Source organism: Diachasma alloeum, unplaced genomic scaffold (assembly GCF_001412515.2).
Source record: "Diachasma alloeum isolate Michigan unplaced genomic scaffold, Dall2.0 Dall_scaffold_00366, whole genome shotgun sequence".
Taxonomy (NCBI): domain Eukaryota; kingdom Metazoa; phylum Arthropoda; class Insecta; order Hymenoptera; family Braconidae; genus Diachasma; species Diachasma alloeum.
In genome coordinates, this window is record NW_021680505.1 from 966,400 (window position 1) to 989,171 (window position 22,772).

Genomic DNA, 22,772 nt, shown 5'->3' on the forward strand with positions numbered 1-22,772 from the left:
GGGATTTTTAATTTATTGTTGATTTTTTTGAATCATGAGAATTGCTCATTCATAATCATTTTTGCGATTTCTATTGCCTATTTTTTTAGAGTTTGAGTTTTTTGGGAGGTTTTTAAAGGTTTTTTTAGAGCTACATGGAGTGGTTGATCTAGGGGGTTTTTAGATATTTGTAAGGCAATTGTGACTCAACTTATTCGTGAGTTTTTATTTTTACTAGAGATTCCTCATTTTTCACTTACTCCTCATCTTCGATTATTTTTTATTTTTGAGGCCCAGGTATTGGGATTTTTGAAATTTTCTGGAATTGTTTGGGTCAATTTTTAGAAGTACTTCAGTGGAAAGATGCGATTCAATTTCTACAATGAAAGTTTTTTATATCTGGAATTAGAAGGACATTCATCATTTTATTTTGTTCCTGTTTTGAATAATTTTTTTTGGTCTAAGAATTGGATTTTCCGAAAGATGAGACTACTATTGGGATTATTTCAAAGGTTCAGCTGGGGTGATGGAAATTTGTTTGTTTTGGGGGAATTTCAGGAGATCAGGATGGATTTGACGTTTCGAGAATTGTTTTGACGCTTTGGAGGTGATTTAAAGGGCTGTCAATTTGTTTCTGGTGGGGGGTTTAAAGGGAATGGTCGAATTGGGGAATTTTTGGGATTTTTAATTTATTGTTGATTTTTTTGAATCATGAGAATTGCTCATTCATAATCATTTTTGCGATTTCTATTGCCTATTTTTTTAGAGTTTGAGTTTTTTGGGAGGTTTTTAAAGGTTTTTTTAGAGCTACATGGAGTGGTTGATCTAGGGGGTTTTTAGATTTTTGTAAGGCAATTGTGACTCAACTTATTCGTGAGTTTTTATTTTTACTAGAGATTCCTCATTTTTCACTTACTCCTGGTCTTCGATTATTTTTTATTTTTGAGACCCAGGTATTGGGATTTTTGAAATTTTCTGGAGTTGTTTGGGTAAATTTTTAGAAGTACTTCAGTGGAAAGATGCGATTCAATTTCTACAATGAAAGTTTTGGATGTCTGGAGTTTGGAGTGTATTTAGAAGGGCATTCATCATTTTATTTTTTTCCTGTTTTGAATAACTTTTTTTGTCTAAGAATTGGATTTTGCAGAAGATGAGACTATTATTAGGATTATTTCAAAGATGCAGCTGGGGTGATGGAAATTTGTTTGTTTTGGGGGGGAGGTCAGGATGGGTTTGACGTTTCGAGAATTTTTTTGACGCTTTGGAGGTGATTTAAAGGGCTGTCAATTTGTTTTTGGTGGAGGGTTTAACCCCTCACGTACGGGGTCGATCCATGGGATCGACCCATGCGAATGTGAACGCTTGATTTTAAAATTGATTATTTCCAGATCTATAAAGAATAACTGGATCAAACAAACAAAATTGGAAACCGGAATACTAGCTTCAATTAGATACCGGTTTCATAATTTTCCATTCATTAGAAATAGTCGAATTTGAGTTGTATTGAGTACACACTACGCTTGGTAACAGAAGGGCCCCGTGCGTGAGGGGTTAAAGGAAATGTTAATTTATTGTTGATTTTTTGGAATTATGAGAAATGCTCATTCATCCTCGTTTTTGCGATTTTTATTGCCTATTTTTTAGAGTTTGAGTTTTTTCAGGAGTTTCTTTAAAGTTTTTTTTATAGCTACATGGAGTGGTTGATCTAGGGAATTGTTAGAATTTTTTTAGAGTGTTATCTTTAATGAAAATTGCTCATTTTTCATGGTCTTCTGGTTTTTGGTTTTTCATTCTTCTTTTATTTTTGGGAGCCAGACACTGAGTTTTTCGAAATTTTCTAGTTTTCTGGGCCAATTTTTAGAGTTACTTGAATGAAAAGATCTGATTCAATTGCTGGAGTGAGAATTTTAAAAGTCTTTCGATTTCAGAGTCTATTTTGAATGGTTGATCTAGGAGATTTTTAGATTTTTTTAAGGAAATTGTGACTCAATTTATTAGTCAGTTTTTATTTTTACTAGAGATGGCTCATTTCTCATTGACTTCTGGTTTTTTATTTTTTTTTTATTCTTGGAAGGCAGATATTAGGTTTTTTGGAATTTTCCGGAGTTGCTGGGGTCAATTGTTAGAGGTACTTCAGTGGAAAGATGTGATTCAATTTCTAGAGTGAAAGTTTTGGCTGCCTTTGGAGTTTGGAGTCTATTTAGAAGAGAAATTCATCATGTGATTTTTTTTCCTGTTTGGAATATTTTTTTTTTGCCTAGGAATGGAATTTTGCGGGAGATGAGACTATTATTGGGATTATTTCTTGCGGGGCAGCTGGGCCGATGGAAATTTGTTTGTTTTGGGGGACTTCCAGGAGGTCAGGATGGGGTTGACGTTTCAGAGATGATTTAAAGAGCTGTCGATTTATTTTTGGTGAGGGGTTTAAAGGGAACGGTTGAGTTGGGAAATCTTTGCTGGAGTTTCCAATTTCTTATCGTTTATACTATATTATTTTATTTGTTTTTGCCTTTTCCGTTTTCAGGATTAGATTAAGTTAATTTGATTCATTCTTATTCTTGAAATATATATTTTTGGCCACTGTAAAACTGCACATTTTACGGCCCTACCGATGAATAACCCCATCGAACATCTTTACGAACAATGAAAGAATACCCATCAATTCGATTTCTATCCTTGTCGTTTGATAGAATGATGAATGTAATGAGGAACATTGAATACACGGAGAGAAATGTTCAGTAAAAATTACGGAACTCACAATTCGCTCATCGATTATGGAATCGACTCAGAAAATTTAAGTGACGGTATCGTAATTTTTCACAGAAGATTCAGGTAAAAATTACGGAACGCTCTGGAAAAATTCATTGATTTTAGGTAAAAATTACGTGACAGTTTCGTAAAATTTCCTTCAACCACATTGGGAAGGATATGAATATTTTCAAATTTTATGAAAAAAATGCAAAGTAACGTCTGCAGGAAGAAATGAAAAATTTAAATGTTCAATGTCTCTGGAAAGTTTTAAAATCGATATATTTTTTGGTTACATACCAAGATTCTCCGCGTCAAAATGCCCGCGTCAGAATTCCCTGCGTCTAAATTCCCCAGGTCAATATTCCCCCCCTCAAAATACCCCCGTGTCAAAATTCCCTGCAAGAAAATCCCCCCGCAACAGAACTACCTCGAACAAAGGATCAATTTCATCAATTTCATAAAATTCATGTTGCCTGTTATTAAAATTTGAATAAAGATTTTCACGAACCAAATATATAATTTCAAAAAAACCGCATAAATACGCCATACGGGGAATTTTATCGGCAGGAATTATTAGGAGAATTGGTGCAAGGAATATTAACATGAAGGAATTATGTCGGGAAGAAAAATGACGGTGGGAATTTCGACCAGGGAAATATGGGGCGGGGAATTTTGGCGTGTCACCTATTTTTTCGAATAATGAAAGAATACCCATAAATTTGATTTATATCTTTCTTTCGATAGAATCAATCAGTAGCGAAGTGGTGAAATGGTTCAAGTCGATTTATCTCTCAGTTGAGTTCTTAAGGAATATTTACGAACCTAAGGGAGATAGCGAAATTTTCGTAATTACATTAGTTGTAGCTCTCAATCGGGTCTACAAAAAAGGATATATTAAAAATTTTGCTGTCTTCCTTAGATTCCGAGATTCATTGAAAACTGGTCAATAGTCAAAATTGACTGGTACCGTTTTACCACTTCGCTACTGAAATAGAATATAAGACAACAATTAAGAATTGGAAACTAAAAATTTTATGCGATTATAATTATGTAATTATTGTTTTTTAGAGGTTTTGTTTGGACTTTCTATTTATTGTAAAGTTTTTTTAATGAGAATTGCTCATTTCCCCTTTTCTACTGGTCTTTGATTTTTCTTTCACTTTTTGGAGTCAGGCACTGGGCTTTTGCAATTTCCTGGCGTTATTTGGATCAATTGCTTTAGAGTTCGCATTTTTTAGAAGTATTTGTTAGAGTTTTCTTTTAGTTGAATAGAATGGTTGATCTAGGGAGTTTTCAGATTTTTTTTAAGGAAGTTGTGACTTAGTTTATTCGTGAGTTTTTAGTTTTAATAGAGATTGCTCATCTTTTATTGTCTCCTGATTGATTCTTCTTTTATTTTTGGCAGCCCGACACTGAGTTGTCCGGAATTGCCTGCAGTTATTTGGGTCAATTTTCAGAGGTGCTCCAGTGGAAAGATTTAATTTCTCGAGTCAATGTTTTGGGAGTCTGGAGTTTGGAGTCGATTTAGAAGGAAATTGATCATTAATTCATCATTTGATTATTATTAATTTTTTTTTTGAGTATAAGAATTGATTATTCATCATTGTTTCTCGGCCTTGTGATTTTTTTGCCTTTTGAGAGCTAAATGCTGAGATTTTTTTCAATTTTTCGGGGTTATTTGGGCCAGTTTTTTTAGAATTCGAGTTTTTGGAAAATTTTTTAATGCTACGTCAGAGTTAAAGGAATGGTTGATCTAGGGGATTTTTAGAATTTTTAAAAGGAATTTGTGACTTAATTTGGTACTGACTTTTTATTTTTCATAAGAATTACTCATATTTTATTCTCTCCTGGTCTTCGATTTTTCGTTGACTTTTGGGCGTCTGGGTTTTTTTAAAAATTTCCTCGGGTTCTTTGAGTCAGTTTTCACTAGTTACTCTAGTGAAGGTTTTGGGAGTCTGCAATTGGGGTCAATTAAGAAGAGAATTCATTATTAATTCATCATTCGATTGTTGTTGAATTTTTTTTTCAGGATGAGAATTGCTCATTCATCATTGTTTCTCAGCCTTGTGATTTTTGCAGCGGCTAAGAGACAGATACTGTATTTCATTTCATTTTTTGGTCTTATTTGGGTCAATTTTTTTTAGAGTTCGAGTTTTTTGGAAGTTTTTTCAAAGCTAGATCAGAGTTAAAGGGTTAGTGGTTGCTCCAGAGGATTTTTAGAATTTTTTAAAGGAATTTGTGACTTAATTCGGTGTTGACTTTTTTCATTTTTATTGTCTCCTGGTCTTTGATTTTTCGTTGACTTTTGGGAGCCTGACACTGGGTTTTTTTTAAATTTCTTGAAGTTATTTGAGTCAGTTTTTAGAATTTCTCCACTGAAGGTTTTGAGAGTCTTTCGAATTTAAAGTCAATTAAGAAGAGAATTCATTGTCATCACTCGATTCTTGTTGAATTCTTTTTTCAATATGAGAATTGCTTATTCATCATTGTTTCTCAGTCTTGTGATTTTCTTAGCTGTTAAGAGGCAGATACTGAGTTTCTTTTTATTTGGGTCAATTTTTTTTAGAGTAAGAATTTTTCGAAAGTTTTTTAAAAGTTACATCAGAGTTAAAGGGTTGATGGTTGATCTAGGGAATTTGTGACTTAATTTGGTGTTGCCTTTTTAGTTGTCATATAAATTGCTCATTTTTTATTGTCTTTTGTCAATTTTTAGAGTTGCTTCAGTGAATAAATCTGATTCAATTTCTGAAGTGAAGGTTTGAAAGTCTTTGGAGAATAGATTTCTTCAGTTGATCAGGAGATTCTGGGGGAATGATTGATTTTGTCAAGTAGTGTTTAGTAGTTTATGGTTTTTTTCATTTATCGATAAATTTTGTCTATCCCTACTCTATTATTTTAAGTCAATTAAGAAGTTCATTCTGGATTTCTCGAAATTATTCCTGTCAATTCTCTGTAGTTTTGTGAAAAATTAAGTGATAATATTAAAAAAATTAAGTGCAAATTAAGTGATAATATTTGCTGCAATAATATCTTTTGGAGTAATTGAGTTAATTGGAGTAGCCAAGAATTTTAAATGCGGAATTTTAATTCGTGATGAATAATTCACTAGTGAAATCATAATACGTAATCAGTTCCTTCTCCATTCTTTGATATTTACTAAAATATTCCAAGGAGTGGTTTTAGGAGGAAGTGTCAGTAGACCTTTTCGCAATTGAGAAAATTTCAAAATTTCCAACGGAAAATATGTCTTGACAATCTCTCCTAGAATCCATTATTGAAATAATTGCAATAATTACACGTACGAACAAATTTACTTTAAAACCTAATGCTTTCACAGGAAAATTCTATTGGGAGTCGATTAAATAATTTCCGGTTTTCCTGGACGATTTTTTGAATGGAAATGGACAATAAAAAATATTTTGTAGAAGAATTCAAAAGGTTGTAACTTTTCTGTTCAAATTATTCTCATTAGAATTTTCCATGTTTTCTGACTTGAATTTTAGGATGAGAGATGAAAAAAATGCAGTAAAACAAATTTCTACTTAAGAAAAAATTTATGGAAGAATAAATTTCTATAAAACCATTTCAATTGAATTAGTTTTACGGAAAAATCTGTCGAGTTTTCTCTATTGAACTTTTTTTTAAATTTTATTTTTGATAAAAAGCGGAATTTTTCAACAAAATAGATAAAAAATCCATAGAATTTCCTAGTTTGAATGCATTTGAACTATTTGCAAAAATCATATCTTCAACATTTCCTAGTTTCCAAGAAAATTCTCTTCGTTTTCTTTATTAAAAATCGATTTCTCTACGACGTTTTTCTGACGTTTATTTTCATTCATTGAAAACATTTTTTTACTCATGTTAAATCTTTTTAATTTACGGTTTTTAATGTTTACGTGTGATATTCATTTTTGCTATTGATGTGAAATCTTTTCAATTTACGATTCTTAATGCCTTCGTAAGATATTCAAGCCGTCAATTTGATATGCGATTGTTGTTATTTTCCGTAATATTCAATTCAATCGATTTTTTCTTTTCTAACATTTATTTTCATTCATTAAAAACATTTTTTTTATTCTTGCGAAATCTGTTCGATTTAATATTTTAAATGCTTTTGCGTCGTATTCCAGTCATCATTTCGATGCAACTCATTATTCCCCATAATATTGAATTCAATCGATTTTTTTCTTTCTGAAATTTATTTTCATTCATTGAAAATATTTTTTTTATTCATATGAAACTTTTTAATTTAATATTTTTCATGTTTTCGTGTGATATTCAAGTCAATATTTTGATGCAACTGTTGGTATTTAACGATTTTTAACGTTTTCATATGCTATTCAACTCATTATTTCGATGAAACCGATTATTCTCCATAATATTGAATTAAATGATTTTTTTCCTTCCTCTCATGCATTTCCATTCATTGAAAACATTTCTTTATTCGTGTGAAATCTTTTCAATTAACGGTTTTTAATGTTTTCATATGCTATTCAAGTCATCATTTCGATGCAACTTATTATTCTACATAATATTGAATTCAATTGATTTTTTCTTTCTGTGTCAATGCAGTATGATGCAGCAAGCTACAAATGGGGCGCCAGTAACAGGACCACAGCGGAATGGTTCAACACCAGACACTGGTGGTTCCCATGCCAATGGCAACACATCACCAAGATGCGATGGTGATATCAATGGTGTCAATGGTGAGAGCCAAGCACTGGGACCACCAAAGATTATGGATAAGACTAATCAGGACATTGTGCGTCTCATTGGACAGCATTTGAAGGCAGTTGGACTTGAGTATGTGTTGAAAAAGCAAATAATTAACTAAAAACTAATTTTAAAAAATTGAGTGATTGAAGGGCTGATCAAGTGCACTCATTCAGTTCTTTGACGTGCCTTGTAAACAAAGAGGGGAAGGGGTGGCACTTGCGCCGTTGGAGAGGCAGGGGAATTTCCGGTTCAATTCACTACAGAGAAAACCTTTTAAGATCCCGAGATAATCGAAAGATAATTTAGGAAGGAATGATGAAATGTAAACACCTGGACTAGTTGATTTTCCAAGGGTTTTTGAATATTTAATTGTGTCGTGATGAGGGATTTTGAGGAAATTTCATTCTCTGTGAAGGCAGGAAGGAAGGAAATCTTGACATTTTGTGCTAGAGTCTATAGTTTGTGAGATAAATGGCAACAAGCCAATTGGATTTAGGGGAGACTACTACGAGTTTTAAAAGTCGTGGGCTAGTGGAGTGAGATTTCTCATGCGTTTAGGATCGATTATGTATGTCTAAAAACGAATGATTAGTGCAAAAAAATTAATTGTTTATTGTTCGTTTGCCCCGCAGATGCTTAGAATGTTAACAATAGAACTACAGAGGATTTTTTTCGTTCAGTATTTTTGAAAAGATGCGTACAATAATAATTACGAATTAGTTTTTTGGAATTCGCCTCCAACACAGCTAATTTCGTTTTGTTTAAGGTCCGGGTGGATTATCTTTCGAACGTGATCTTGGTTGTTTTTTGCATGCTGATAATCTGAAATTATCTCCGATTGTTATTCAGTTTTACATTGCCCTGGGGTCTTCAAATATTATGATTGTACAATTAAAAAAACATTGAAAAAAGCTGAACATTTTCAAAGAGCGTTTTTGAATAATATTGGGAAATAAACCCAATAGGAAGGAAATTGAAAATTAATAATTTGATGTATCTAATGGCTGTTAGGTCGTCATTTGTCACAGTGTAGTCAATGGCTGTCAGATCGTTAGTTACCATGATAAATTATCAATCATAATTTTTAGGGACTCCTGCGTGATGTAAAATCCAATGGAAATTGTGATATATTTTACATTATGAAAATGGAAAAACAACCGAGATAACGTTCGACAGATAATCCACCCGAGCTTTAAGATAAAAACTTACGCCATTCATGTACAATATGCAGAAAAATTATCCGTAAAATATTTAAAATATATTCTCGATTCTTTCAGAAACATTTTTCGGGCTATTTTACATGAATGTGCAATTTTTTACTAAAACAATAAAGAAATTAGCTGTGTAGGAATTGAATTTCAAAAAACTAATTCGTAATTTTTATTCCACACATTTTGCCAAAAATTTTGAAAAAAAACCTCTGTTGCTTAAAAATTGGCGACCCTGGACTATTTTCAACATTTTGAGCGATTGTGGCGTAAACGAACAATAAACAATTTTTTTGCACTAATTATTCGTTTTTAGACATATGTAATCGATCTTCAATGTATGAGAAATGTCATTCCAATACCCCGCGACGTTTAAAATTCATAGTAGTCTCCCCTTAATTTACTACTGAATTTTTTCCTGAACATTTTTCAGTTCTTTTTAAATATTAAATCGTTTTTACAATATTGAATTATTGTGTTCGAAAATCAATTTTTCGGAAAATAAAGGGCTAAAATTGCATTCGATTGGGTACAGTTGTTCTTTAACATCTTTCACATCTAATGAGTGATTTTGGGAAAAAATGCGGACGTTAATATTGTACTCACCACTGCACTATTGAATTATCTATTATCATATTTTTTAATGACTCGATAAAGAGTGGTTTTACGTGACAATGTCAAATGATATTTTTAGTCAAAAAATTGTTGACAATACGTTGTCAATTTTATTAGGGGAGATTCGGGCAAATGGAACGTGATTTCGTGATCTCCTCTAATTGTCAATATTATCACTTATAAGTGAAGACATTGACAATTGAAAAAGATGTCAATACGTCCCATTTTGCTCGACCCTCCCCTATCCGTCAACATTGTTTTTTAAATATCTCGATAACGAGTGGTTTTACGCAAAAAAATGAACAAATCGAAAATTTAATTGGGGTTAATTAAAATAATCTCTCTTTGAAGTTAGAAGCTATTAAGAAATTACGCTACAGGTCATGGAGAACGTAATGACCCTCAAAATTATCGAAAATCGTTACGCGAAAATGAGGTCATTGGCAGTACATGTAAGTGAATTTCTGATTTGAAACTGTGGAAAATATTGTATTGAGCTCCAACAGTTTTCAACAGTACTTGTTTTTTCGATAATTTCCAAAATATTAAAGAAAAAGGAAAAATATATATAATATAAAAATCGCATGTTCATCCGATATTTAATGAATTGAGTACCTAGGGATCAATTAGATTTCCAGTTCAGTTTTTGGTCAATACCTCGGAATCTAAAAGACCTAGCGAAATTTTTATCTGAATATTTTTTGTAGAGCATCTCAAGATGTATAAAAAATGTCTTCATGAAGTTCTCGCTATACCCCTTAGAACCAGAGATACGGATGAAAAACTAAATCTGAAGTTGAGTGCAGCAAAATAACTCAATTTTTCTTGGCAACAGTTATTGGAAAATATTTTGGAATCTGAGATAAAAAAAATACATGAAGACCTGCTTTGCAGTTTGGCCTTGAGTCTACAAGAAAGCCTTTGCAAACATTCTAATTCTATTTATCATACACTAAGACACTGCAGCAAAATAAAAGGCAGGTCAAAATGAAACACCAAAAAAAGTAATACATTGGACTATTCAGGAAACAATTTTTTTCGTTTTTAGTTGAGGGTCAAACGACCTTTTACACCGTTTGACCCTCAATCCTTAAGAACGACAAGGATTCCGGGTCAAGTGATTTTGAGGATCAAATGACTGTTGAGTGCGTTTGGAGTTGAGGGTCAAATGATCTTGTGGGCCGCACGATCCTAAAGAAAACTGGAGTTAAGGGTCAAATACTCTTGAGGGTCGAACGATCGTTAAAAACGTTTCGAGGGTCAAACGACTCGTGAAGACGTTTATTGTTGAGGGGCTAGTGGTTTGGAGGGTCAAACAACCCTTGAGGACATTTGGAATTGAGGGAGAAATGACCCCTTCGAATCTTTTGAGTTAAAGGTTAAATGATCTTGATGGTCGAACGATCCTTAAGGACGTCTGGAGTTGAGGGTCAAACAACCCTTAAAATCCTTTCGGGTTAAGGGTCTGAGGATTTTTAGGGTGAAACGACCCTTCAGAGCGTTTGGAGTTAAGAGACAAACTATTTTTATGACCGTTTGAAGGGTCAAACGACCCTTGAAAACTGAAAGAGTTGAGGGACTAACGACTTAAGGACATTTGGAGTTGACGATCAATTAACCCTTTAGGATTAAGGGTCAAAAGATTTTGAGAGTGAAGCGACCCTTGAGAACGTCGGGTGTTGAGGGTCAGACAACCCTTAAAGTTCTTCAGGGTTAAGACTCAAAGGATTTTAAGAATGATAGGACCCTTGAGAGTTTTTAGAGTTGAGGATCAAACGAACCTTAAGAACGTTCGACGGGTCAAACGGCCCTTAAGGACGTTTAGAGTTGAGGGTCTAGTGATTTCGAGAGTCAAGCAATCCCTGAAGACGTTTTGAATTGAGGTATAAACAACTCTTGAGGTCATTTAGAGTTAAGGGTTAAAGGTCTAAAAGATCTTGAGGGTCAAACAATTCTTAAAACTTTTTAGAGCCAAGGATCAAAGGATTTTAAGAGCGAAATAACGCTTGAGAACTTTTGGAGTTGAGGGTCAAACGACCCATGAGAACGTTTAGAGGGTCAAACGGCCCGTGAGGACGTCTGGATTGAGAGCCTTATAGTTTCGAGGGGCAAACCACTTGAGAGTCAAATGATCGTCTAGAGTGGGAGTCAATTGGTTTCGAGGGTCAAACGACTCTGAAGAACGTTTAGAGTTGAGAGTCAACTGGCCTTAAAAGTCCAGCGAATTAGAGCAGAGTGATCAGAAAGGGTCATGTGACCCTTAACCTTACAGTTCTTCAAGGGTCGTTTCCCTGTCACAAACAAGTGGCCCTTATTTTTTTTTTCTAATTGAAAGTCAACTCGTTTGACCCTCAAAACGGTTTTACCCTCAACTGAAGACAAAAAAAAGTCTTTTGCATTGTGCTAAATACTCGTTTTTCTTGGTGTTCCATTTTGCCCCCTCTCCCCTAGTAAATCATTAAAAAAAAACAAGCAAACGGGGTCACGACCCTGTCGTTAAACCCACCATCCTCACCTTTGAAAACACTTATGTTGACTATAGTCGCGCTGGCCTCGAGATAATGATACATTTCATTCTCAACAGAAACAAACACAAAAGATAAAACAAACAAATTAAAAAAAACTCTATGAGTCACGAAGATAAAAATTCACTAACAATTTTCTTTGTTGCTACTCCCCCCAGTCGCACAGCTGATTTACTCATGCAGGAGTCTGGCTGTCGTCTGGATCATCCAGCAGCCGCTAAATTCCGTCAGCACGTTATGGACGGTGACTGGAACAAAGCGGATCACGATCTCAATGAGCTCAAGCCATTTCTCAATAATCCAAATCAGAGTCTAGTTGAGATGAAGTTTCTGCTGTTGGAGCAGAAGTATCTCGAGTTTCTCGAGGAGGGTCTCGTGTTGGATGCACTGCAGGTGTTGAGGAATGAGCTGACACCGCTGGGACACAATACGGGACGGGTTCATCAATTGTCTGCATTTATGATGTGCAGTGGGAGAGATGAACTGCAGGTGAATCTTTATTTCTTTGGGGGGAAGGGCTGATGAATGAATTTCGGTGAGAATTTGTGATGTACAAGATGATGATGAATTTTTGGTTAACATATTCCAGAGAAAATGTGAGATTTAAGGCATTAAAAAATCAAATAGAAAAACCTAGCGAATTTCATGAAAAATCTATTGGATTTCTATTGAATTTCTATTGGAGGTTTCATTAGTTTTTGGCAAATTTTTACTGCATGTTTTTTTTCTAAATGACTAATAGAAACTATTTTATAAAAAAATCAGTAGAATTCATCTTTCTATGCAACTTTTTCTATTGAAATATTTTCTGCAGGAATTCCTCGATATGAATTTTCATTGATAAAATTGAATAATGCAGAGGGAGATGTGAACTACAGGTTTTCAATTCTTTGAGCAGAATGGTTGCCGAATGAATTTTGTTAGGAATTTGTGATGTATTAATTATAATATAATATAATTGAAATATTAAAAATATGAAAAAATCCTGACATGTTCACAGACACGTGCAGGATGGGATGGCAAGGGTTCGGCCTCTCGAGCCGCCCTGATGGATCGACTCCAGAGGTACCTTCCCCCCTCCATAATGCTACCACCACGACGCCTTCAATCACTGCTGAGTCAGGCTGTTGAGATGCAGAATCAACAGTGCACCTATCACATTTCTCCCAACCAGGCGACACTGGAGAGTGTCTCACTGCTGGTGGATCACAACTGTGGAAAAGAGCATTTTCCCTGTCACACGACTCAAGTGCTCAATGATCACTGCGACGAGGTGTGGTACTGTAAATTTTCACCCGATGGCCTGAAACTAGCCACTGGCTCCAAGGACATGACCATCATCATCTGGGACGTTGATCCTGAGACGCTGAGGGTCACTCACAGAAAAACACTGGAGGGTCACACGTTTGGGGTGGCTTTCATCACTTGGAGCCCTGACAGCAGTCATCTCATCGCGTGTGGCCCTGAGGATTGCCCTGAACTGTGGGTTTACAGCGTCAACTCTCGTGACTGCGATCTCAGGATCAAATTCACACAGAGCACTGAGGACTCACTCACTGCTTGTGCCTGGCACAGGGATGCCAAGAAATTTGTCACTGGGGGAATTCGAGGACAGTTTTATCAATGCGTGAGTGGTTACATGAATTTTAATGCAGTTTATTCAAGCGCGAAACAATTTCATGGGGAAACCTAGGCGAATTCGAGAGAAAATTGTAGTGAATTTGTTGCGAATAATTCTGCGGATTTAATTATGTCCAATGGAAACTATTTTATAGGAAAATGAGTAGAATTTGATCTAGGTAACTTTTTCAATGTTTTTTGCACTTCATTTTGGGTCGCGGCTCATTGAAAAAAATCAAAAGAAGAAACTGGGGAAATTTCGGCTGAGGAATTTCTATAGAAACATCAAATCACCGTTTTTTATAGGGATATATCTCAATTTTTATTCCGTGACGTAAATTTTCTATGTTTTTTCACTGTTTTTTTCCTCCTCTTATTAAGAAGTTGAACGAAAAAACTGGACAAATTTCAGTCGAGGTATTTCTATAGACAAAATAATCATATAAAATCGAAATGTCTAATGAAAGCTATTTGATAGAAAAAACAGTAAAATTTGATCTTTCTACATAAATTTTTCAATGTTCTTTTCAATTCATTCTTGGTCTCGTCTCATTGAGAGAAATTAAACGAAAAAACTGAGGAAATTTTGGCTGAGGAATTTCTATAGAAACATCAAATCAACGTTTTCTATAGGAACGTATCTCAATTTTTATTCCGTGCCATAAATTTTCTGTTTTTTCCAAAAGCGTCGAGTTCGGAAATTGGAGTTCGAAAAATCTGGGTTTTGCAGATAATGTTGCAATTGATTATAATCCCTCGTTACTTCTCTTGTAGGATTTGGACGGGAATATTGTTGACTCTTGGGAAGGAGTTCGAGTGAAGAGCCTGTGGTGCAGGAGTGACGGAAAAACAGTACTAGCTGCTGATACTCATCATCGTATTCGCAGTTACAACTTCGAAGAATTGGCAGATTTCACGATGTAATTATCATTTTTTATTGTACTTTTCTTGTTATTTCATTTATTACCTTGATAATACAATGTTTTGTTTTTCTTTAATTACACATGCTCATATTATAATTTTCGAATTGCAAACAATAAATTCATAACATTCACAAGTTTGAATTCAGTAGCGAAGTGGTAAAACGGTATAAGTCAATTTTGACTACTGACCAGTTTTCAATGAATATCTCGGAATCTGAGGGAGATAGCAAATTTTTTGTTGTAACCTTTTTTGCAGAGCTGACTGAGAGCTGCAACGAATGTAATTACGAAAATTTCGTTATCTCCCTTAGATTCCAAAATATTCCTCAAAAACTCAACGGGGAGATAAGTTGACTTAAACTACTTTACCACTTCGCTACTGAATTATACATTGTAGAATTCTGAATGCACATTGTATAATTCAATTGGGTTGATACATAACAATTTGTAGAACTGAACATGAATATCATTTAATTACAATTTCCATTACACTTTACTAGAATTCCGTATGTATATGCTATAACTAGAATGTGGGGAGTAGAATTTTTGTAGATTAAGTCTTAATGCAAAACTTCAAGTGTGTCAAAAATAGTAGAGAGACTTGATGATCGATTACACACAATTGAGTCCCTTCATTTTTGACACATTTAATATTTTGGATAAATACTTTTTCTACAAAAATTCTAATCCCTACATTCTAATTACACCATCCACATACTAAATTTTGATCATTTGGAATGGAAATTGTAATTACGTTTTGCGAAAAGTGAATTTTTCTCTATATTATAAAAATCCAAATCGACACAAGGGTCAAAATAAGGGTCACGAGGGTCACAATAAAGGTCATGAAGGTCAGAATAAGAGTCATGAGGCTCAGCATAAGGGCATAAGGGTCATGAGGGTTATAATAAATGTTATGGCGGTCCGAATAAGGGTCACAAGGGCAGAATAAGGGTCACGAGGGTAAGATTAAGGATCATGGAGGTCATATGGGGGCCATATGGGGGCTGACGAGCGGAGTGAGCAGGGGGCATAGCCTCCTAATCACATTATACAATTGAAACTTGTAAATATATAATTCAAGCATATGTAATTCAAGAAAAACACAAAATCCTTAGCACTCGGTCCCAGATTGATGGCTTCAGTATATCTTTAATTTAATTAGAGCATGTGTAATTAATGCCACATGCTCTAATTATACCTTTCGAATTGCAAACAAACTGAACATTAACAAGTTTGAATAATAGAATGTGCAATTGAGATTGCACAATGTGTAATAGGCATGATACACTACAATTTGGTAGAATTGAACGTGAATATCATACAATTAAAATGTGAGGATTACAATTTCTGTAGAAAAACGCTTCATGCAAAGTATTAAATGTCTAAAAAGATGAATTTCATCGTCTGTAATATATCAGTTTGTCCAGAAAATCCAGTTTCAATGTTGAATTATGCCAAGAGTTCTTTCTCGATATAATTGCACTATTAAAAACGAAACTAATTTAACTCTTCATCACATAAATCAGAATTGAACATAAATTGAATGAATAAAAATGCTTTGATTTATTGAAATTAACAATTGAATGATTATTTTAAGGTTGCAAGAGGACCACGCAGTGATATCATTTAGTGTGAACAAAGCAGATCGTCTGGTTCTCCTGAACATAGCGAATCAGGGAGTCCACATGTGGGACCTGCAAGACAGATGCCTTGTGAGACGCTTCCAGGGGGTCACCCAGGGGCACTTCACCATTCACAGTTGCTTTGGGGGAGTCAATCAGGACTTTATAGCCTCTGGAAGTGAAGACAATAAAGTATACGTATGGCACATCAAACGAGAACTGCCAATAGCTGTATTAACTGGACACAGTAGAACTGTCAACTGTGTGTCGTGGAATCCTGTGTATCATCAGATGATGGCTTCGGTTTCTGATGACTGCACTGTCAGAATATGGGGTCCAAGGGCGTCCTCTCCTGATAGAGTGGATACTAAGACTGGTATTTAATCGTTTTTTCATAATTTTTCGAACATCATATTGTATTCAATCCATTCTTTGTTCCAGTTGTTTCCGAATGGAAGCTTTGGAATCAGTCAAATTTAAGTTTTCAATTTTTTGTGTTGGGGTAACTAAATATGGCCTAAAAGTCCAAATATGCGATTTTCAAATGGTGTCTGTATGTACGTATGTGGTCTTTTTTCTTCATTTTTTTCGAAATTTTCTTAAAAGAAATCAATAGAATTTCATGAATTTTTTTATGAATTTTTTTCACACAGATTTTAAAAAAATGATATTTTTCCAAAAATTGATTTTTTAACGATCACTCAAAAAATTTTCATCAAAATGGAATTATTCATGGCTCAAAAAGTTGATAACAATACCCTCTTGATTCTATGAGATCAAAATAGGAATATTCACTACGAAATTATGCCGGATTTTTAATTATTTGAAAGCTCAAGAGTATATTTAACTGAATTTTTCGTATTTCCGTTCAGTTTCATGGAATAAGTGCACCGAAATTCAGAGTTTTCAGGGAATTTTCCATAGTGTAATTAATTTCATCCAAATTACATTTTGTATCGTTTCAGTCTTTTTTCAATTCTCTTGGAAATTCTCTTTCCATAAATAAATAATTAAACTTGATTTAGAAACAGAGGATCATTTTCTATCAGATATAAAAAAAATTCTCGATTTTTTCATACATTATTAGAAAATAATTGAAATTTCATAAATTGTTTGGTAGTAATTTTCAGGAGAAAAACATTGAATTGGAATCAATTGGAAAAATTCATAAAATTTTAAATTGTACTGAAAATTTATCACAATAATTCAATGGATTAGAAATACTAAAATTCCCTGACTCACTTGAATTTTATTATATTATATTCTATATTATAATTAATTATATATTATATTCACCAGAATTTCCTTGATTTCTAGTCATGAAATAATTGAACTGACTTTTGCAATTTCCACTGATTCTCCATCAACCCGTGAAGTTTCAATGTCAAATTTCTTAGAGACTTTAATGTAACTGTCACTGCAAAAAAATTTCAAGAAAGAGAAAAGCATAGAATTCGAATCAGTTGGAAAAATTCATAACATTTTAAATTTCCCTGAAAATTCAATGAAATAATTCAATAGATTACAAAGGCTAAAATTTCCTGCCTCACTTGAATTTTATTCTATTATATTCCATATTAAAATCAATTATATATTATATTCACCTGAATTTTCTTTATTTCTATTCACGAAATCATTGAACTGAATTTTGCCATTTCCATTGATTCTCCATCAAATCGTGAATTTAAAATTCCCAAATTCTCTGAGATTTCATGTAACTGTCACTGAAAAAAAAAATCCAAAAAGTCGACCGTAAATTTCAATCAAAAATGTTGAACCCTTTATTAAAAACTGTTCTCTCATTTTAAATTGCAGCATCACCCGAAAGCAACTCATCAAACGGGTCTGGCTGGCACGAGATGGTGTCGTAGCAAATTACAACCTAGCCATAACTCCCATGACCTCATGGTGTTCAAAAAGACTGTCCGTACGACCGTCATGTTGAGTCTCATCACTCCTGTGCCCACTAACAAATCTACAAACGATGAATAATCGAGAACGAAGTAACTTCAAGGGAATTAACAACAGAATCAATAACTTAACAGGCAATGCTGTAGAAATTCGTGTGAATTACAGATGTGCAGATAATGTGCAGATGATTAATCCACGATTCACAATGTCTGGCTGTCAATAGCTGAATTTTTCTCCTTCGATTTTACCTAGAGTCAATTTAGGTAAAGCATTCGCTGGACGATTAACTCTGCGGGTTGTTCTTATTTTTATTATTCTCGTTAACGGAAAAAAATGATCTCTCCATTTTGTGGGGTGGATCATTGCAAAATTCAATTGTCTCGTGAATTATTATTTTTGTGAGATGAACGCAAATATGGGTAAATCCGTTCCAAGGCGTAATGATAACACTGAACTCATCGAGTTTAACGTCTTACGATAAATCGAATTCGAAGTGCATAATAACGATTAAATAACGATTTAAATAGTTAAAGATTACATAGGGTAGAGATGGACGAGATGATTGAGTAAATAATCGAGGTATGATTACTAGGATTGGAGTTTATGGTAAGAGTGATTAATGATTTTCATCGATTTAAGGAGAAATATGATATTTTTTGTCGCTTTTGTTGTTGAGTGGAATGAGGGACTTGCAATTTTTTATCGATTTTGGTGGGGGGGCGAGGTTATTGGCTGTGGAGCAATTTTTTTTATAAATGTAATGAAAAGAGGGAAAGAAATGAAATTTTTCGATCAATTTGTTCGAGTAATTGTTTTTTTTAGGTTTTATTTATCATTGGAGGAACAATTACTGGAGGATTTTCTGGGGTCTTCATTGAGGAGAAAGTGAGGGATTTTCTTCTTTGGTTCCACTCAATAACAAAATTTTTGAAGTAATGAGAATTTCGGGGGGAAGTGGTGAAATAAGATGTTTTAGTTTTTTTGATATTTTTTTAGGAGATATCTTGGGGTTTGAGAGTCGTGACAAAGATTTTCACGAAAATTTTTCTATTTCTCCTGGATTCAGGGATATTCATCGAATATTGAAGTCTGAAATTCCGAAAAATAATTTTAAATTTCTGTTTCAAAGACAGAAATTTGAGGAAAATGCCTGTAAATCTGAGGAAAAAAACAAAATATTTCTGACGAAGCTTTTCTAGATTTGATATTACAAAAAAATCCATCACAAGAAATATTCTAAAAGGCTAATTCCCAAATAAAATTGAATCAATCCGTTCCACCACTTCTCAGCATAATGAATAATCACACTATATTTGAGTAATGAGAAGAAATTCTGGGGCAAGTGTTAAAACCAAATCTTTCAGGTTTTTTTTAAAAAATTTTTTGAAGGTATCTTGGAATTGAAAGTAGACGACAAAACCATTTCCACAAAAATTTTCTCATTTCCCTTGAATTTAGACATATTCATCAGATCTTGAAGTCTGAAATTCACAAAAATAATTATAAATTTCAATTTGAAGGATGGCAGTTTTTGAAAAGTATCTCTAAATCTCAGGAAAAAAACTATTTTCTGACGATGTTTTTCTAAATTTGATATTACAGAAAAAATCGATTGAAAGAAATTCTCCCCAAAGCTAATTGCCAAGTAAAATTAAACTAATCCGTTTCACCACTTCTCAACAGAATGAATAATTGTGAACAATATTTGAGTAATGAGAAGGATTTCAGAGGGAAGTGTTGAAACCAAATGTTCTAGGTTTTTCTTGAAAACCATTTTTTGACATATCGTGGAATTGAAGAGAGACGAGGAAACAATTTCTACAACAATTTGACTGTTTCTTTTATATTTTGAGATACATAATCAAAAATTAAAGTCTAAAATTCATACAAATCATTATAAATTTCAGTTTCAAACACATCAGTTTTTAGTAAATATCACTAAATCTGAGGAAAATCACAAAATCTGGATCCCAAAAAATCCCTCACAAGAATTTTAACCCCTTAGATGTCCCTTAGATGTCAAAAGATTCTCAAAATCGAATTCTCAAAAGAAATTGAATCAACGAGTTTCACCACTTCTCAACTGAATGAAAAATCTCACAATATTGAATAATGATAACGAATTCAGAGGGAAGTCGAGAAATAAAATATGTTAGTTTTTTTTTGCAATTTTTTAGGAAATATCTTGGAATTGAAGAAAAACGACGCAACAATTTTCACCAAAATTTTTTGTTTTTTTTTTAAATATTTGGAGACACTCATCAAATATTAAAATCTGAAATTTCGAAAAATGAATATAAATTTCAGTTTTAAATACATCAGTTTTTGTAAAGTATCTCTAAATCTCAGGGCAATAACAAAATTTTTGTGAAAAAGTTTTTCTAGATCCCAAAAAAATTCCTCACAAGAATTTCAGCACCTCCCTTAAAGGTCAAAATGGTCTCAAAATCTAATTCCCAAATAAAATTGAATCAACGAGTTTCACCACTTCTCAACAGAATGAATAATCACCCAATATTTGAAGGAGGAGAGCATCTTCGATTTTTTTTCGATTGAAATCGATTTACTTGGTTCGTGCCGATCACCTGGAACATCAAAATTTCGCTAAAAACAAAAATAGTTGCAATATGTAAAATTGAATTTTCACTTATTTTTCAAATTCTGAATTAAAAAAAAATGGCATTAAATAAATTTCTATTGGAAATTAAAGTGTAATTATTCGGTCGTCGACGTAAGAATGTAGATTTTATTTTTTAATTTAGAACGTAGAGAAATTTTATAACGAAAAAAAAGAAGCAAAACGGTAATCGCAAAACTTAATCTTTTTAAAAACGATAAATAATGAATAAAATTGCATGCGTTACCCTTTATTAATGATTAATTAACTGCCAGCGTATTTCTATGAAATAAGAGACGAATTATCATTTATCGTCGATTGTTTACGAATAACGAGAAAACACGATGAATTTATTATCAGTGGATTAAACACCACTTATTAATTATTGTAAGAATTATCGAAATGATCTTGAAGATGTTTTCATACGTGAAGTCTAATTTAAATTACAAAGAATGGTAAATAAATATTGCAAATAGGCAAGAGAATATTATTGATATATTAATTGATATATCGGGAGACGAGTGGAGTACATGTACAGATGAGTTTTCAATAAATTACACTAGAAAGCACATTTTTCATTGTATAATGATTTTTTCGTTTATTTATGGGAAGGGGCTTTGCTCCGCTCCAGGGGCTCTTAACATTATTAGTCAGGTGTTAACAGGTAATAACCCGACTTTCTTTCATTGCTTCAGCATTTATCTCAGAAGACGATTATGCTAACAAAAAATTTCAAAACACATTGTTTGGTGAGGAACTTGGCTTAGGGTGGATATGGGAGAAAATGTGGAGGCAAATGCTGGAAAATTAACGTTGAGACGAATTATAAAAATTCCCGTTTATTCGTGGGATCGAACCACGTCGTTAATTAAATATTTACACTCTTTGGTATTAAATTTCACTGTTGAGTGTCTTAAAATCATTGCTGATTGTCTGCAATTTTAATAAAGTTGAATCACTGATAATAGTTAAATTTAGACTGATAAAACTGAGGTGATGTACTGAACGAAACGTTGATCTTACAAAGACTGGTGATGTACTTGGTTACTAGTGAGCGAGGTGAGGTTCAAGAAGCTACTGTCCTCGCTGAAGTGCGATGTAAGACTAAATTTGGGGGTTTTCACGATCGGCTGACCGCTCAACCGAAGCCTCCCGATGGTGCTCGAGTTGAATGTTCTAGAATTTTAGTCGCATTTCTAACACACATTTTTCGCAGTCAAGAAAATTTTCTACATGAAAACATATTTTTTAACATATTTTTGACATATTCTCCTGGAATAATTCGTCATCTTGACTATTCAATATCTTAAAAAACATGAAAAACCCATTTGTTCGATATCATTCGCTCCTGCCCCGTCCTGCGAAAATTTGCCAAAGATAAAAAATATCAATTTGAAGCACTTGAGTGGATATATTGAGGATTTTCATTGATGGTAATCCCCTGTTATCCCAAAGTGAGACGAAAAACTCGTTCAAAAAAGATAAAAAGTAGGCGGCATCGTTTCCCACCCATCAGTGGTTAAAGATTGCGGCGCTCCCACTTCGCATTTTCAAGCATTTTTAAAAATTATTCATCCTTTTCAAATTACTTTCAACTCGTTTCATCCGTTTCCTGAAAAATGAACGAATTTTGTCAACTATCCTTCAGATTTTTTTCATCCTTTTTTGGCTGAGAATTCGTGGCGCAAAATTTTCGTGGCGCAATGTATCACTGTAGTTTTTTTTTACTCGTTATTATTGAAGTAATAACAGTAAATTTCATCAGTTTCTCCCACTTATTCTGCACTTACCTCAGAAACGGATCATTTCAGCCAAAAATGTCAAGAAAGATTTTTCGCAGCCAAGAAAATTTTCTACAAAAAGTGTTTTGACATAGTCTCCTCGAATAATTCGTCATCATGACAATTGAATATCTGAAAAAAGATGAGAAACCCATTTGTTCGATATAAAATTTTCCAAAGATAAAAAAATCCAATTTGGAATACTTGAATGGGTATATTGACGATTTTCATTTATGGTAATCCCCTGATATCCCCAAGAGAGACGAAAAACCCGGTAAAAAGAGACATAGAGTGGGTAGCGTTGTTCTCCATCCATCAGCGCTTAAAGATGGCGGCACTCCCACTTCGAATTTTCAAGCTTTTATTAAAATTATTCATCATTTTCAGATCACTTTCAGCTCATTTTATCCAGTTCCTAAAAAATGAACGAATTTTTTAAACTGTCTTTCACATTTTTTCATCCTTCTTTGGCTGAAAATTCGTGGCGCAAAATTTTCC

The 22,772-nt window shown here is 33.6% G+C and overlaps 1 protein-coding gene across 1 annotated transcript in view; it reads left to right on the forward strand.

Moving 5' to 3' along the window:
* The window catches only part of LOC107041529 (WD repeat-containing protein 26), a 20,707-nt gene extending 2,654 nt beyond the window's left edge, over window positions 1-18,053 (forward strand). The window contains exons 2-7 of the mRNA XM_015262124.1: window positions 7,306-7,536; window positions 11,956-12,286; window positions 12,798-13,424; window positions 14,192-14,337; window positions 15,941-16,341; window positions 17,781-18,053. Coding sequence (XP_015117610.1) covers window positions 7,306-7,536; window positions 11,956-12,286; window positions 12,798-13,424; window positions 14,192-14,337; window positions 15,941-16,341; window positions 17,781-17,836 — 1,792 coding nt within the window. The 3' untranslated portion in view covers window positions 17,837-18,053. The remainder of the gene's footprint in view (window positions 1-7,305; window positions 7,537-11,955; window positions 12,287-12,797; window positions 13,425-14,191; window positions 14,338-15,940; window positions 16,342-17,780) is intronic.
* Window positions 18,054-22,772: the final 4,719 nt, after the last annotated feature.